This window comes from Solea solea, chromosome 4 (assembly GCF_958295425.1).
Source record: "Solea solea chromosome 4, fSolSol10.1, whole genome shotgun sequence".
NCBI classification, from domain to species: domain Eukaryota; kingdom Metazoa; phylum Chordata; class Actinopteri; order Pleuronectiformes; family Soleidae; genus Solea; species Solea solea.
The window spans coordinates 9,391,884-9,409,204 of record NC_081137.1 but is presented as its reverse complement, the minus strand read 5'-3'; the positions used below and the strand labels follow the sequence as shown (position 1 = coordinate 9,409,204).

Below are 17,321 nucleotides of genomic sequence, written 5' to 3'. Positions count from 1 at the left end.
ATCCTACAACAACCAGTGCTGCAGTGACACCTTGTGGACACAGTTGAGATGTTTACAGCTCTGCAGAAAACACAATTGCCTTTTTGAAGGTTAGTCCTGATTACTGTTTGCTCATATTTTAGTGATCACTCACTCACTCATTGTCTAATGTATCCTCGAAATGATGGTCACAGGGAGCTGACACACAGCAAAAGGTGGGGGGCCCCACCATGGACAGGTTGCCAGTCCATCACAGAGTCAACATACAGAGAGAAACAACCATTCACTCCTACTGTCCAATTAACCTCCATTTAACCTGTTTTTGGACTGTGGAATGAAACCGGAGTACCTATAGAAAACCAACGCAAGAAGACACGGGATCAAACTAGTGACCCTCTTGCTGTGAGGCTGCAATGCCACCCATTACACACCATGTGACCCAAGTGATCAATCATTCAGTGAATCATGTGTAAATATTGTTATTGTTTTTCCTAATTGTAAATAAACAATCAGTTTATTTTATCCAATCAGGAGTCATTTACAAAATGATGCTCATGATACTCATTATGAGAAAGAACAAGACACCAGAGAGGGTTCATGGATGTTGTGAAGGAGGGTATGAGGACAGTTGGGGTAGCAGAACAGGACACAAGGGATTGGACAAAATGGAGGCAGATGTTCTGCTTCGCACAACCCCAAAATGGAGAAGTGAAAGGAAGAGAAGGCAAAGAAAAGCAGTTAATCATGTTGACACTGAAACCAGACAATATTTCACATTTTTGCTTGAAAACTGTCACTTTATTGTTTTAGATAAAATATTTATTAAAAAAATAATAATGATGCATCAGCATAAGAAACCAGGATGAGGAAATGCAGTAGAAGTCAGGGGGATGGCCAATCTGAGAGGGTAGCCCTTAGACAGCAGCTGAAAAACAACAATTTTAGTTCCTTCATTTATCTATGAATTTATTGAATTAATATGAATTAATTCCTTTTAATTCGATTGATTAAAACTCTGTGGTCTGTAGGCTACATGCGCATCCATTTAGAGTGCTGAGTTGTTACGATGTTAACAGATGACTTATTTCCTTGTTCCAACTTCCAAGTGGCCTATGTAAATGTATACATTACTCATTCTTGACAAAATGCGAAAGAGCTGTGTGTGCGCACATTTGAATAATAAAATAATAATCAGGTTGTAAACGGGTTCAGGCTTTTAAAAAGCTGTCAATTAAAATATACTTGTCGGGCTCGGGCCGAATTCTGTCAACTAAAATCGGGGCACCACTCCTCTCAAACAGAGAACAATCAGTTCTAAATTAACCATTAATTCATAACTTCCAAAAACAGTCTCATGAATTAAGTCGATTTCCAATTTCGATTATGATTAATATTATATTATGTGGCGAGTGTAAGGAGGAAACCAAACTAAGTGATGGAATATTGTTAAAGTTAAAGAACTAATAGTACATACAAGGTCCCACTCGTAGCCTACTGGTTACTAACAACTCCACCTTGGGACTTTCACCCAAAGATTTATTTTACCCCAATCAAGGACACGCAAGTAAATTCCACTCAAGAGGCAGGAGATGTGGTTCAAAATATTAGCACAATTTGTTCATCCATACTAAAAATAAATCTGTTCAGGCTGAGGATTGTGGTGAAAATGTAGCTAGTAAGGGGAGGAGTCTAAATTAAAGATACTCAGTCACCACACACACACCGTGAATACCCAAATCCCAGGGGACACAGCACGCAGTAAAGACGGACACCACCACCCAGGTCACCAGCACCACCACCAGCCTTGGCACTAAAACAAGATACAGAAATTAATCACACAAAACAAACTCAAAAGATTATAATAAAGACTGGGCAAATTATATTCAAACTAGATATAATGTATAGCCCAGAATAGGTAAGAACAAAGAAAATATAACAAATTAATTGATAACCACAAATTAATCAAACACAAAACGAACCAAAGAATAACGACTGGGCAAATTATACTCCCAAAACTAAACTACATATAATTCCCCAGAATAATTAAAGAAAATAAACATATAACACTAAATAAAGCACTTACATAATATGCCCTAAAAATGCATATAATACAGCAGTTAATTAAATCAAAATAACCAAAATAAATCTCAGAAATCAAAACAAACAAAAGGGGCAGGTGGTATAAAATAATCAAATTAATAAACAAAATCTAAATAAACCTAACCTAAAGTTATCAAAATAAAATGGCAAGCTAACACAAGGCTGTCACGCAGCACAAGCCACCATTGCAGGAAACAGGGATCCACTACAGGCCCACAAGAGCCAAGGCAGCATCGACATCGTGACGTCATCCAGGTCACAGTTTTAAAGATTTAAAAATGTATACTTTATTAATCCCCTTATGGAAATTGTTTCTCTGCATTTGACCCATCCTAGAATTAGGAGCAGTGGGCTGCAACACTGAGTAGCGCCCGGGGAGCAATGTGGGTTGGGTACCTAGGGGGGCTCAGGGGTACCCCAGCCCTTTTGACCTGGTGGGGACTTGAACCAGCGACCTTCTGGTTACAAGCCAAGTTCCCTTTCCACTTGGCCACGGGCTGCCAGGTGGCCAACATTTATCTAAAAAGATACAAAATTAGCACTCTTATTATGGAGCTAAAACAATATTTTTAAACGCAGCAATCAAAACAATAACAAACCTTGTTGCCGAGTATGATGCCCGCAAAACACATAGAGCGAGAGACTCGTGCTGCTACCTATGGCAAGCCATTTTAACATTTAACAGCTAGACTGGATATGTGTTGCAGATATCTCCAATTCAGTTTTGCCTAGTCAAAAGAACATTTCAGATATCCGCATCTACATTTCTGACTAGTCATAACTCCAGTTCAAGACATCTTTAACTCACCTCAATTCAAGATATCTACATGTTCCTGTACAGATATCTTAAATTAAGTTTTGATTAGGCGAAATTACGTTGTAGATATCTCAAACCGGAGTTAGGGAAAGTCATAATTTAATTGTAGATATCTATTAGGAAGTTATAGATATCTTTAAATTAATTTGACGAGTTGAATGTCGTTTTCAATGACTTCATTGCTGATATTTCTAATTCAGTTTTGCCTAGTCAAAACTGAATTACAGATATCTCTATCTGTAGTTTTGACTAATCACAATTAAGTGACAGATATCTTGAATGACAATTTCGACTATCCAAAATGTAATTGTGACTAGTCAGAAAGACGTCATTGATATTATTACATTACATTACATTACTTGTCATTTAGCAGACGCTTTTATCCAAAGCGACTTACAATAAGTGCATTTAAACATTTGGGTACAAATAAGAGCTAGAAGTAAGAAAGAGCTTCAAGTAAGCCAAACTATGAAGTGCTAGTCATAAGTGCGATGTATAAGTTTTTTTTTTTTTTTTTGTCGTCGTCGTCTTAGTCAAGGTAGAGTCGGAAGAAATGTGTTTTTAGTCGGCGGCGGAAGATGTGGAGGCTTTCCGCTGTCCGGATGTTGATGGGGAGCTCGTTCCACCATTTGGGAGCTAGGACAGTGAACAGTCTCGAGTTCTGCTAATGCCTCTGCGATCCTCTCAGTGAGGGGGCAGCGAGCCGGTTTGCCGATGCAGAGCGGAGTAGGCGGGCTGGGGTGTAGGTTTTGATCATGTCCCGGATGTAGGCTGGACCGAAACCGTTTGTAGCATGGATGATATCTACAATGTTAATTCCGGATAGTCAAACTTAGCGTTTACATTTTAAAAGGGCTTGCCATAGTCACCCGCATTCACCTGCAACCACACTGGTGTAAACCGTGAGGCACCAAGCAGTATGATGCAGAGAGGGAGAGGACACTTACCGCCGCAAACCGAGGAGATATCGCACCTTGAGCGTGGCATAAAAGCCAAGCCGCTCTGCAGTACAACAAAAAACGCCATAAGCACACAGGTGGATGAGCATCAGAGACGTGAAGCAGCGCACAGTCCTACTCACCGAACCAAAACACTCCGACCGGAAGTGACGTGTTGGACAGGAGTTCAAAGAACGAGACACAGGAAAATCCCAAGTAGGTCCAGCTGCAGACCCGCAGACCACTCAACGAAACGCCCCTTTACTCAACGAAACGCCCCTTCACTCAACGAAACGCCCCTTCAAACTACACGACACTCTGATTGGCTCTCAAGAGACTGCGTCTGAAACGTGATGACGTTTACGTTGACCGAGTATGAAGAGAGAACCCGAAAAAGTAACACGGGATAAACACGGGAAAATGACGGAGGAAAAGGTAAGAATGGATAAAAAACACATTTTGATATTGAATACTGGATGAATAGTCATTATTTGTATCCATTAAATCAATTAAGTGCGGTTTATTAACCAGTAATGTCTGCATGCTGTAACGATAGCGATTGTAACAGCAAGCAAGACGCAGCGATTTTCTCCCTTTTTTTCTTTTTTTCTTTTATTTATATGTACAGGTTATAACATTGACAATATAACATTGTCTCATTTTCAACCAAGAAACATATAAGATAAACTATATGATCTCTATATATTAGTATTTATCGGTTTTTTAATCTTTAAATGACTCTGAGAAGTTGCACACAGCTTTGCTAATTTGAAAACGTGTGACCTCAGTTCTACAATTGTTAAGATAAAAGATTTGATGATGAATAATATTTTTCATGTTTAGAAATTAGAAGTTCTGTTGAATCACGGTCAACAGTGTCATTTGATTTGATTTATTTTAGTTAGCCTGCATATATTTTAGGACAGGGAAAGTCTCAAAGGCAAATGCAGTCTAGTTCATTACTACTTGATTCTGGATTAAAAATGTTTCCATGTTAAAAATACAAAATACAATTTTAATTTACATTTTCTCTTATAGAGCAACACTACGTTCAGTGAAGGAGCAGGCCCTGAGCTGAGAAGATGCGACTCGGACTAAGTGTCCGATCTGCACAAAAAAGGGGAGCTATGCAAAGCTTGTGTCCCATCTGCAGGGACACCAAAGGTCAATGGTGGAGTACGGTGGTAAGTCCTAAATTATCAAATATTTTTTAATTTCAACGCTGAAAGGCTTTAATTTCCCCATGAGCCTTATGTATTATTAAATCTGATGTTATTTCTGTTTGTCCTGACCATGGATAACTGTGACCATCAAACTATTCAACTCATCCATTTGAGTATCAGAAACTCAAAATAAGTAAAGTAAAGTAAACTAATGCTGGAGCCATTTCATCTATGTGTACTGTACTTCATGTGTGTAGAATCTTAAGTCAATGTGTATTTTATTTTCACTCTTGTTGAGAATTTAGATATTGAGAAAAAGTTTCAAGATTCCTGCATTTTTATAGATGCCCCTGATAATAATGATTGTTCTCAGAAGTAATGTAACAATTTGCCTCTCAGACAGGCTTATCTGTATATCCATTTAGGGCAGTGATGTTACTGTGGCCAAACAAGTTGCCAGCCAGGATGACACCTCATATCAGAGGAAGTGCAAATAATCAGGGAAAGAAAATATCTTATTCAAAGTTCTTAATCACATGTATTCAGTGTTGCATATTATGTGTAATTTAATTTTAGGAAAGGGCCCAACAAGCCCAACAGAAGCGACGCGAGGCATGTTGTCTGTTAACCAGTGTAATCACAGAGGATCAGGGCATGCTGCAACACCTTAAAGTGAGTGACAATGGCATTTAGTGTGGTGTTTGTGTATTTGTATATGAATACCCAAACTAAAATCCTATACAATTTTTATAGAACATCATCACAGGCAACACGGTGTCTCCTTGGGCCAAGAAACAGGACAGGGTCATCCTTCTTTTTGAAGATGATGAACAAGTGGACAAAGTCATGCACTTCTTGTCTGAAGTACTCGAACGTACTGAGACAGACAAGAAGTCTGCAGATCCAGTGGCATTCGTAATGGATGTACTTTTGCCAGAGGTGAGATCTCAGACACTGACACTGATTTGTAGACTACATGTTTTATATGACTGCATATGTCTGTCTCCTTTTAACACATGGTCACTGTCTAACACAATCTTAAATCTTAATCTTCATGCCACAGGCAACAGTATACGCCCTCGGAGCTGTTCACTCCATCTCCCTGGACAAAGCCAAGGAGATGTACATGCGTGGCACAGAGTTTGACTCAAGGTAAGCCGGATAGTTTAGGAAACTGTTAATCCAATTTTCAGTTTATATCTTATTATGTATTTGAGTGTCTTTAACGACTTAATTATTTTGCTATATCATTTTGTCTTGTCAGCGAGATAACCCAGCTTAGGGGAACAGCTTCAGAGCCACATTTCCTCAAAAGCGAGGCAGAAACTGGATAGCTTCCTGAGCAATTACAAGAAAGCCTTGGAGTGTGAGGAATTCCTCAGGCGCCTGTAATCCCTGGGTAGTGAATGTGTCTGCTGGATAGTCTGTTGTGTATAAAATAAAGAAAATATATCATTCATCACTTGTATTCATTACATGGATTTGAAAGTCATACAACTTTCTGTGCAGAATCAAGGGTTTCAGTGCATTTGTTTTACTTTCATCAAAAGACCTACTGATGTCCAACTGGCTGGGTTTGATTCAGATACCAATGTTTCACATATCTTCCTGGAAATAGGTAACATCTCCTTAATGACATACTCAGCAGATCTTATCTACTTAACTTCTGTCTACCACCACCTGGACCACACCAGCACAGAATTTTAGGAGGGTTTCTTTCAGGTTAAAAACCTGATCAAGTAGACTTTTATTAGTTCTAATCGTTGTTCTGTCCAGTTGAACAACATGTCAAACTACAGACTAATAAGACATTCAATAAATGTAGGCCTATATTAAACACACCTTTTTGTAACATACAGGTTGCCATGATGTTGGAAGTTTGCAAAAACAAATGAAATTATTCAAAGTGTGTGTTCAAAGTGGAATTTGTGATATTATATTGTATAAACGTGATATTATATTGTATAAACATTGTATAAACGTGATATTATATTGTATAAACGTGATAATTATATTGTATAAACGTGATATTATATTGTCTAAACGTGATAATTATATTGTATAAACGTGATAATTTTATCACATAAACGTGATATTATATTGTATAAACGTGATAACTATATCACATAAACGTGATATTATATTGTATAAACGTGATAATTATATCACAAAAACATGATACTATATTGTGTAAACATGATGTGTGGAATCGAACTTGCGACCATGATGTCTTTCGTACACAAGGTAGGGTCTTAACCACTGAGCCACTCCACCCCCTATGATATAATTATTACGTTGATACAATATAGTATTATGTTTATATAATTATCACTTTGATACAATATAGTATCACGTTTATATAATTATCACTGTTATGCCCCAGTCTAGGGGGCCTAGGACATAACATGATAAGGCCCCATCTTCCCCAAGTCCCAAGTGACCACAAACGATTTTTAGCGTTATGTTAAAAAAAAAAGAATTATTTATTTACAAAAGTAGGGTCAATGACAACAAAATGGATGAACTGAGGTCTAGGCTTCAGGGTGGACTAAGGCCAAAATAACAAACGAAAAAAGGTCCCTGTCTCAAAAACAATAAACCTGACCTAAGCAACCTTAACCAAACCAAATGACAGGAACTTACCTCCCTAACTAATTAAACAGGAGAAAACGCTGTAACAGAAATGGCAGTCCACCCCTACTATTTACACAACAACTAAACTATACAAAAACACTAAACTACTGTCTAAGTGTGGCCGGTTGGGAGAAGAGGAGGATGAGGAAGTGTTTGTCCCCATCTGCCATGCTGCTCTTTTGCCTCTCTGTCGTCCACCATATTGGCTCCTTTTGTATCAGGTGGTGATCAAGTGCAGCCAATCGAGCGGCAGGGCCCAGAACCAGTCCACCAATCCTGGCACGGCTAGGACACACAGCAATTTTCCTAGGAGATTGAGGACAGAAAAACAGAGGGCACACACACAAAGCACACACAGCACTTCGACTGCAACATAACGACGACAGTCGTAACATCACTTTGATACAATATAGTATCACGTTTATATAATTATCACGTTGATACAATATAGTATCACAAATTCCACTGTGAACACACTTCTGTACAATGTAACGTTTTGAATAATTTCATTTGTTTTTGCAAACTTCCAACATCATGGCAACCTGTATGTTACAAAAAGGTGTGTTTAATATAGGCCTACATCTATTGAAAGTCTTATTAGTCTGTAGTTTGACATGTTGTTCAACTGGACAGAACAACGATTAGAACTAATAAAAGTCTAATTGATCATGTTTTTAACCTGAAAGAAACCCTCCTAAAATTCTGTGCTGGTGTGTTCCAGGTGGTGGTGACAGACAGATGTTAAGTAGACGAGATCTGCTGAGTGCGTCATTAAGGAGATAGGAGAAACAAATGCACTGAAACCCTTGATTCTGCACAGGAAGTTGTATAACTTTCAAATCCATGTAATGAATACAAGTAATGAATGATATATCGTTTTTATTTGTATGCATAGCAGACAATTAACTATTTACATTTTTCAAAAAGTTGTCAGGGATTACAGGCGCCTAACAACAAAGTCCTCACTCTCTAAGGCTTTCCAGTTGGAGCCTTGCTTCCTTGGACATGTGGCTCTGAAGCTGAGTTATCTCGCTGATGAGACAAAATGATATAACAAAATAATGAAGTCATTAATGACACTCGCATACATTATAGGATATAAACTGTTGTGAAAATTGGATTAACAGTTTCCTAAATGATCAGTTTACCTGGAGTCAAACTCAGTTCCACATGTGTCCATGTCTTAGATAGATAGATAGATACTTTATTGATCCCAAAGGAAATTCAAGAAATGTAGTCTTTGTCTTTGTCCAGGGAGATGGAGAGTACAGCTGCAGGGACATCAATCAATGATTAAGATTGTGTTGGACAGTGAGCGTGTGTTAAAAGGAGACATATGCAGTCATATAAAACATGTAGTGTACAAATCAGTGTCAGTGTCTGATATCTCACCTCTGTATGATTAAAGCCACAGAATATGCAGACTTCTTATCTGTCTGTGGACTTTCAACCACTCCAGACAAGAAGTGCATCACCTGGTCCACTTGGTCATCATCTCCAAAAACAATGAAGACCCTGTCCTCCTTCTTGGCCCAGGGAGACACAATGTTGCCTGTGATGATTTTCTATAAATATATTATAGGTGGTATACAATTTTACATAATGTCTCAAATGCAAATATCTACAACTTCCAAAAGAGATCCATGTTGAATTCAAAATGACACAGTACCAAAGTAAACATACATGTTTCTTTCTGATGGTCTGCTGTGGACGCTGGAGTCACCGTGGACACCAAAGTTGCAGTAATATTTGTGGTTGCTGTCTTGCAGCAGGGTTTAAACTGACGGACAAAACATTTTTCACAAAGCCACAGTGATCATGGCTGCTTTGCACACAGTCAAGGTGGTATTTGTATACACTGTATCCTAAAAGACAGAAAGAAAAAGTGATTCATAAGTTTCAAGAAACACACAAAACAATAATTTTTTAAAACCCTGTCTGAGAGGCAAATTGTTCCATTTCTTCTTAATGAAGAGGTTCAAAGAACAATCACTATTATCAGGGACATCTATAAAAATGCAGGAATCTTTCTCAAAATCTAAATTCTCAACAAGAAAATAAAATACACATGGACTAAAGATTCTACACACATGAAGTACAGTACACATAGATGACATGGCTCCAGCATTAGTTAAGTTTACTTATTGTGAGTGTCTGATATTCAAAGGGATGAGGGTCTGATGGTCACAGTTATCCATGGTCAGGACAAACAGACATAACATCATAATTCATAACATGTAAGGCTCATGGGGAAATGAAGGCCTTTCAGCATTGAAATTAAAAGTATTTGATAATATAGACGGACTTACCACCGTACTCTACACTTGACAGTTGCTGTCCCTGCAGATGAGCCACAAGCTCCCCTTTGTTTGGCACAATCGCATCTCCTCAGCTCAGGGTCTGTTCCATTACTGAATGTAGTGTTGCTCTATAAGAGAAAATGTAAAATAAAATTATATTTTGCATTTTTAACATGGGAACATTTTTAATCCAGAATCAAGTAGTAATGAACTGGACTGCATTTGCCTGTAAGACTTTCCCTGTCCTAAAATATAAGCAGGCTAACTGAAATCAAATCAAATCAAATGACACTGTTGACCGTGATTCAACAGAATTTTTAGATGTGAGGTGACCTTTTACAGACATGTTCAGGACGGGTCTGGAGTCTCACATACCAAGTTTTAGTTGGATACAACAATCCCTGTTAGAGCAGAATCAAAAACTATGAATGTAATTCAGGGCCGGACTATCATCAATCCTAGCAAATTTTGTTCAGATGGGACTAGGATTAGCAAAGTTGTAGCAGTTTGTTTTTTTGTCGCAAAACTCATATTTCATGTGTATGAAGTACACATGAAACATTTGATGGAGTATAAAATCCTTCTTTTTCATTAGTAGTTGGTTTCACTTCCACTGGACTCAGTACCACTTGTTTATCATAGGCAAGACATTTACATACTTTTGGAGTAATCCAGGGTCAAAGCTCACTTTTTTCACAACAAAACATGGTAATCATCCATTTGTGATGATGTATACATCCTTTTATTAGTTTATGAATTGACTTTCACTGAGCTCAGTACCTCTTGTACTTCATACACAAGAAATATGAAGTACTTGTACTGTGTACTTTTTGAGTAATCCAGGGTCAAAGTTCACTTTTTGCAACAAAAATTAGGGTAATCATCCATTTTGATGCAGGACTGATGCAGAAAAAAAAATATTAATCTGTAGTGTTTTTATTACAATAATTCTTGGAAGTGAACATTTCTGCCATGCAATGATACAAGTGTATGGTGAAAAAAGGGGCGGTTTATTTCAGCTACTACTGTAGCTTTAACATAATTATCAACCATCATCACACTTCAGCCAAGTAATGTAGTTCCCCACCACGGCAGCAGCCTGCTTTAACTGCCTGCTCGACCACATGGATTAACACATTTTGAGTCACTAAATTTCAATGAGAGGCGTGCCTGACTTAACTCAACCTTATTGAGCCATCTCTACCACTTGGTTGAGGTATGTTATACTAAGAAAATTCAATAGTTGTCACTGTGTCTGGAAATCGTATGCTTATTCATCACCTATACAACCAGAAATTCAGAAACAAGAAAATCATTCAAGACATTTTCACCGTTTTTGTTGAAAATAGGAAAGGTAAGAATACTTTTTTTTTTTACATATGATAATGTTGGAGACCTTACTGAACAGAATTATAACACTTGATAACACAAAAACACTTAAATTAACTGTCTTATAATTTTTTGAATACATGCTCAACCAAATGGTTTCTTTGTCACTTTACGGTAAGTGTAGCGATTTTTGTTCACCTATTGCTGTAAATATGAAACATTAAGTGTTAGTACATGATGAATATGTTGAAAGAATTTCCTTAGTAAGTAATTTTTGACAGTTTCTGTCTGTTCTGAGTAAGTGTGGTAAAAATTTCTTTATGGAAAATATGTGGAAATCATGATTACGACAACTAATTCCATTTTGACTAAAGACAAAGGCTGGTATACTAAAAGCAATACATTTGATTGCAGTTGTTGATTATAAATTTACAAGTTTTTAACTTGTTTTAAACTACTAGATGGATGTTGTACTCTGCAAGACCACACACACATCTGGCCCTCTTACCAGAAAACCCTCACGACTCTGATGCTGATCTGAGTGATGACGACCCAGTAGAGCAGGGTTTCTCACTCCTGGTCCTGCAGCCACTGTCATCAGACTTTTCAGCCTCACCCATTCCCACACCCCTTTTTCTTTCTTTTTTTTGTCGCTTTAGTTTTTATTGACAGTTTTTCTTTTGTACAGGTGAAAAGACAACATTATAAAAAAATACAAAAACAAACAAGTGGGGGTTACAGTCAAAGCAATCTGTCCATGTTCCTGTTTTCTTCTACTCTTTGTCGCTATTCTGGTCTTGAATATTGTCCATTTAATCCATTTTTCATTTTGTAAGCGGTGTGTCATCTTTTCCATTATGTAGATTTCTTCTACGATCTGTGTCCATTGATCCTGTGTAGGGGGGTCCTCTTTCTCCCATTTCTTTGTAATTTTACCAGTCATATTCAATACTTTAGCCAAATAACTATATTTTATTTGGCTAAAATTATATTTCCTCAATAAAGTAACATAGGAATAACATAGGAATCTTATACAAAAGTATATTAGGTAATGAGTTATCATTTTACAAAACTCTATTATTTTATCACTTTCCCAAAAAAACATGTGAGACTTTTATTAAATTCTCAACAGGCTATCCAGCAAGGTACATTTTTATTGAATTGAATTTTTCCAGAACTCACTCTATAACCGAGAATTAGTGGATATGTGATGTATTCATGTTAAGCCAATATTCAGCACTAATTTTTATGTCAAATCCAACACTAGTGGTATAGAAGTAAATATTAATATATGTTATATCTTATATCATAGCATATCTTATAAGATGTTAAGTTTGTTTGTGAAGTTTATATTATGGGACAGTAGAAAAAAGAAAACAGCTCCTCAGCGTAATGCGCATACAAAAGACACCAATTGAAAAACACATCCAAACAGTGAAATCATTGCAAAATCAAACACTGAGTGTACAGAAGATTTCTTATAAGATGTTAACTTAATTTGTGAGGTTTATATTATGGGACAGTAGAAAAAAGAAAAAAATCCGAAAATAGCCTTATCTCAGCGTATTCCGCACACAAAAAGACACCAATGGAAAGACACACCCAAACAGTGAAATCATTGCAAAATCAAAAACTGAGGGTATATCTTATAAGATGTTAAGGTCATTTGTGAGGTTTATATTACGGGACAGTAGAAAAAAGAAAAAAAAATCAGGAAATAGCCTTATCTCAGCTGAATGTGCACACAAAAAGACACAAATAGAAAAACACATCCTAACAGTGAAATCATTGCAAAATCAAACACTGAGGCTACAGAAGTATTTATGTTATAAGATGTTAAGTTCATTTGTGAGGTTTATATTATGGGACAGTAGAAAAAAGAAAGAAATCCGAAAATAGCCTTATCCCAGCGTAATGAGCTCACAAAAAAACACCAATAGAAAAACACATCCAAACACTGAAATCATTGCAAAATCAAACACTGAGGGTACAGAAGTATATCTTATAAGATGTTAAGTTCATTTGTGAGGTTTATATTATGGGACAGTAGAAATAGAAAAAAATCAGGAAATAGCCTTTCTCAGCATATTCTGCACACAAAAAGACACCAATAGAAAAACACATCCAAACAGTGAAATCACTGAAAAATCAAACACTGAGGGTACAGAAGTATATATTATAAAATGTTAACGTCATTTGTGAGGTTTATATTATGGGACAGTATAAAAAATAAAAAATGAGGAAATAGCCTTATCGCAGCGCATACAAAAGACACCAATAGAAAAACACATCCAAACACTGAAATCATTGCAAAATCAAACACTGAGGGTACAGAAGTATATCTTATAAGATGTTAAGTTCATTTGTGAGGTTTATATTATGGGACAGTAGAAATAGAAAAAAATCAGGAAATAGCCTTTCTCAGCATATTCTGCACACAAAAAGACACCAATAGAAAAACACATCCAAACAGTGAAATCACTGAAAAATCAAACACTGAGGGTACAGAAGTATATATTATAAAATGTTAACGTCATTTGTGAGGTTTATATTATGGGACAGTATAAAAAATAAAAAATGAGGAAATAGCCTTATCGCAGCGCATACAAAAGACACCAATAGAAAAACACATCCATACAGTGAAATCATTGCAAAATCAAACACTGAGCGTACAAAAGTATATCTTATAAGATGTTAAGGTCATTTGTGAGGTTAATATTATGGGACAGAAGAAATAGAAAAAAATCAGTACATATCCTTTCTCAGCGCATTCTGCACACAAAAAAACACCAATAGAAAGACACATCCAAATAGAGAAATCATTCAAAAACCAAACACTAAGGGTACAGAAGTATATCTTTTTAAATGTTAAGTTCATTTGTGAGGTTTATATTATGGGACAGTAGAAATAGAACAAAATCAGGAAATAGCCTTATCTCAGCTGAATGTGCACACAAAAAGACACCAATAGAAAAACACATCCAAACAGTGAAATCATTGCAAAATCAAACACTGAGGGTTCATAAGTATATCTTATAAGATGTTAACTTCATTTGTGAGTTTTATATTATAGGACAGTAGAAAAAAGATCAAAATACGAAAAATAGCCTTATCTCAGCATAATGCACACACAGAAAGACACCAATAGGAAAACATAACCAAACAGTGAAAAAATTACAAATTCAAACACTGAGGGTACATAAGTATATCTTATAAGATGTTAACTTTATTTGTGGGTTTTATATTATAGGACAGTAGACAAAAGATAAAAAATACCCTCGATCAGCCTTAGTCCCTACTACACATGCTGAAAAATCAGACTCCTGGCTTAATGCCTTTACAAATAATTACAAAAAACACACCCGAACTGCTGACCTTTGACCTTTCTGAAGGGTGCACAGGTCTGAAACTCGGCACCCTGGATCAGCCTTAGTCCCTGATACACATACGGAAAAATCAGACTCCTGGCTTAATGCCTTTACAAATAATTACAAAAAACACACCCGAACTGCTGACCTTTGACCTTTCTGAAGGGTGCACAGGTCTGAAACTCGGCACCCTGGATCAGCCTTAGTCCCTGATACACATACGGAAAAATCAGACTCCTGGCTTAATGCCTTTACAAATAATTACAAAAAACACACCCGAACTGCTGACCTTTGACCTTTCTGAAGGGTGCACAGGTCTGAAACTCGGCACCCTGGATCAGCCTTAGTCCCTGATACACATACGGAAAAATCAGACTCCTGGCTCAATGCCTTTAGGAATTATTACAAAAAACACAACCGAATGGCTGACCTTTGACCTTTAAAAAGGTTGCACAAGTCTGAAACTCGGCACCCTAGATCAGCCTTAGTCCCTGATACACATACGGAAAAATCAGACTCCTGGCTTAATGCCTTTAGGAATTATTACAAAAAACAAACCCAAAAGGCTGACCTTTGACTTTTCCAAAGGTTGCACAGGTCCGAAACTCGGCACCCTGGATCAGTCTTAGTCCCTGATACACATACGGAAAAATCAGACTCCTGGCTTAATGCCTTTACAAATTATTACAAAAAACACACCCGAACGGCTGACCTTTGACCTTTCCGAAGGTTGCACAGGTCTGAAACTCGGCACCCTGGATCAGCCTTAGTCCCTGATACACATACGGAAAAATCAGACTCCTGGCTTAATGCCTTTAGGAATTATTACAAAAAACACACCCAAACGGCTGACCTTTGACTTTTCCAAAGGTTGCACAGGTCCGAAACTCGGCACCCTGGATCAGTCTTAGTCCCTGATACACATACGGAAAAATCAGACTCCTGGCTTAATGCCTTTACAAATAATTACAAAAAACACACCCGAACGGCTGACCTTTGACCTTTCTAAAGGTTGCACAGGTCTGAAACTTGGCACCCTGGATCAACCTTAGTCCCTGATACACATACGGAAAAATCAGACTCCTGGCTCAATGCCTTTAGGAATTATTACAAAAAACACACCCGAACGGCTGACCTTTGACCTTTCCGAAGGTTGCACAGGTCTGAAACTCGGCACCCTAGATCAGCCTTTGTCCCTGATACGCATACGGAGAAATCAGCATCCTGGCTCATTGCCTTTAGGAATTATTGAAGAAAAGACAGTTTCCCACCATTTTTACGTTCAATACACGCTGTTTATTCTACAGGTAGGTCATGGTGGAATGTTGCTCCTTAAACTTAATTGTTCTTTTGTGTGGAATGCTGCTTAAAACTCTGCGAGGGAGATTTTACGTTCTCTGTGTTGTAGTAGTGTGATAGGTTTTGTCTGTGATATATTTTAATTACGTTATCCTGAGCAAGCTCTGTGTGTTTTGTTTTGATTTGGGGTTGCTAATTATGCTCCCGGGCGCTAGCGGATGTTGACGTGCCCGGTGTACTGTACTGTTGCGTTCAATACACGCTGTTTATTCTACAGGCTGTCGTGGTTACTGTGGTGGTGCTACGAATAATAAACGGTCTCGTCACCATTAATGATCGACTCTGCCTCCCGTGATTCTTTCGGGAGACACACTTCCCCTCGCCGGCAACATCAAAAACCTAAACACAACGCAGAGTATCGGCGGGCGGAGTGGCTGCGGCAGAGTGTGGGTTACACAGTCTTAGACCCTTTGGCCAGAGTGGAGGTTTTGGAGGAACTACATTTCTACAGGTCGCAGGAGTGTGAATTTTTCATATGTCGTTTGGGGTCCCAAGACGAGTGGAACGACGCCAGTCCCGCGCCGCATCCCGGAAATAGCCTTATCTCAGCGTAATGTGCACACAGAAAGACACCAATAGGAAAACATAACCAAACAGGGAAAAAACTACAAATTCAAACACTGAGGGTACATAAGCATATCTTATAAGATGTTAACTTCATTTGTGAGTTTTATGTTATAGGACAGTAGAAAAAAGATAAAAATACGAAAAATAGCCTTATCTCAGCATAATGCGCACACAAAAAGACACCAAAAGGAAAAAACACATCCACACAGTGAAATCATTACAAAATCAAACACTGAGGGTACAGAAGTATATCTTATAAGATGTTAACTCAATTTGTGAGGTTCATATTATGGGACAGTAGAAAAATTTAAAAAATCAAGAAACAGCCTTATCTCAGCGTAATGAACTCACAAAAAAACACCAATAGGAAAACACATCCAAACTGTGAAATCATTGAAAAACCTTTTCTGATTTATTTTTAATTTTTCTACTGTCCCATAACATAAACCTCACAAATGAAGTTAAAATCTTATAAGATATAGTTATATACCTTCAGTGTTTGATTTTGCAATGATTTCACTGTTTGGATGTGTTTTTCTATTTGTGTCTGTTTTTGTGCGCATTCAGCAGGGATACGGCTGTCTTCTGATTTTTTTCATTTTTCTACTGTCCCATAACATAAACCTCACCAATAAAGTGAAAATCTTATAAGATATAGTTATATACTTTCAGTGTTTGATTTTGCAATGATTCCACTTTTGGATGTGTTTTTCTATTTGTGTCTGTTTTTGTGCGCATTCAGCAGGGATACGGCTGTTTTCTGATTT

General features: G+C 37.4%; 1 protein-coding gene and 2 long non-coding RNA genes across 4 annotated transcripts; 1 reads left to right on the top strand and 2 right to left on the bottom strand.

Moving 5' to 3' along the window:
• Window positions 1-755: 755 nt before the first annotated feature.
• LOC131459026 (uncharacterized) lies at window positions 756-4,001 on the bottom strand. The gene is made up of 4 exons (XR_009240177.1): window positions 3,844-4,001; window positions 2,476-2,598; window positions 1,703-1,789; window positions 756-904 (listed from the first exon to the last, which is right to left on the bottom strand). It is a non-coding gene; the product is annotated as an uncharacterized LOC131459026 (long non-coding RNA).
• Window positions 3,987-6,456, top strand: LOC131459025 (PWWP domain-containing DNA repair factor 3A-like). 2 transcript variants are annotated; one of them, XM_058628481.1, is made up of 6 exons: window positions 3,987-4,269; window positions 4,873-5,018; window positions 5,574-5,669; window positions 5,751-5,936; window positions 6,061-6,149; window positions 6,262-6,456. In XM_058628481.1, the coding sequence occupies exons 2-6, from the start codon at window positions 4,917-4,919 to the stop codon at window positions 6,329-6,331; spliced, it is 543 nt and encodes a 180-aa protein (XP_058484464.1). In that variant the 5' UTR covers window positions 3,987-4,269; window positions 4,873-4,916; the 3' UTR covers window positions 6,332-6,456. The 2 variants fall into 2 exon arrangements, with proteins under 2 accessions (XP_058484464.1, XP_058484465.1); XM_058628482.1 differs by lacking the exon at window positions 4,873-5,018 and having other exon boundaries at window positions 4,220-4,269.
• Window positions 6,457-8,495: 2,039 nt separating this feature from the next.
• Window positions 8,496-8,943, bottom strand: LOC131457920 (uncharacterized). The gene is made up of 2 exons (XR_009240035.1): window positions 8,780-8,943; window positions 8,496-8,663 (listed from the first exon to the last, which is right to left on the bottom strand). It is a non-coding gene; the product is annotated as an uncharacterized LOC131457920 (long non-coding RNA).
• Between the last annotated feature and the right edge of the window lie 8,378 nt (window positions 8,944-17,321).

Excerpts from the sequence above, each read along its gene's own strand:
- LOC131459025 (XM_058628481.1), top strand. The coding sequence starts at position 4,917 with ATGCGACTCGGACTAAGTGTCCGATCTGCACAAAAAAGGGGAGCTATG. Across the intron at positions 5,019-5,573 it reads GTCAATGGTGGAGTACGGTG|GAAAGGGCCCAACAAGCCCA; the intron begins GTAAGTCCTAAA and ends ATTTAATTTTAG. Across the intron at positions 5,937-6,060 it reads TGGATGTACTTTTGCCAGAG|GCAACAGTATACGCCCTCGG; the intron begins GTGAGATCTCAG and ends TTCATGCCACAG.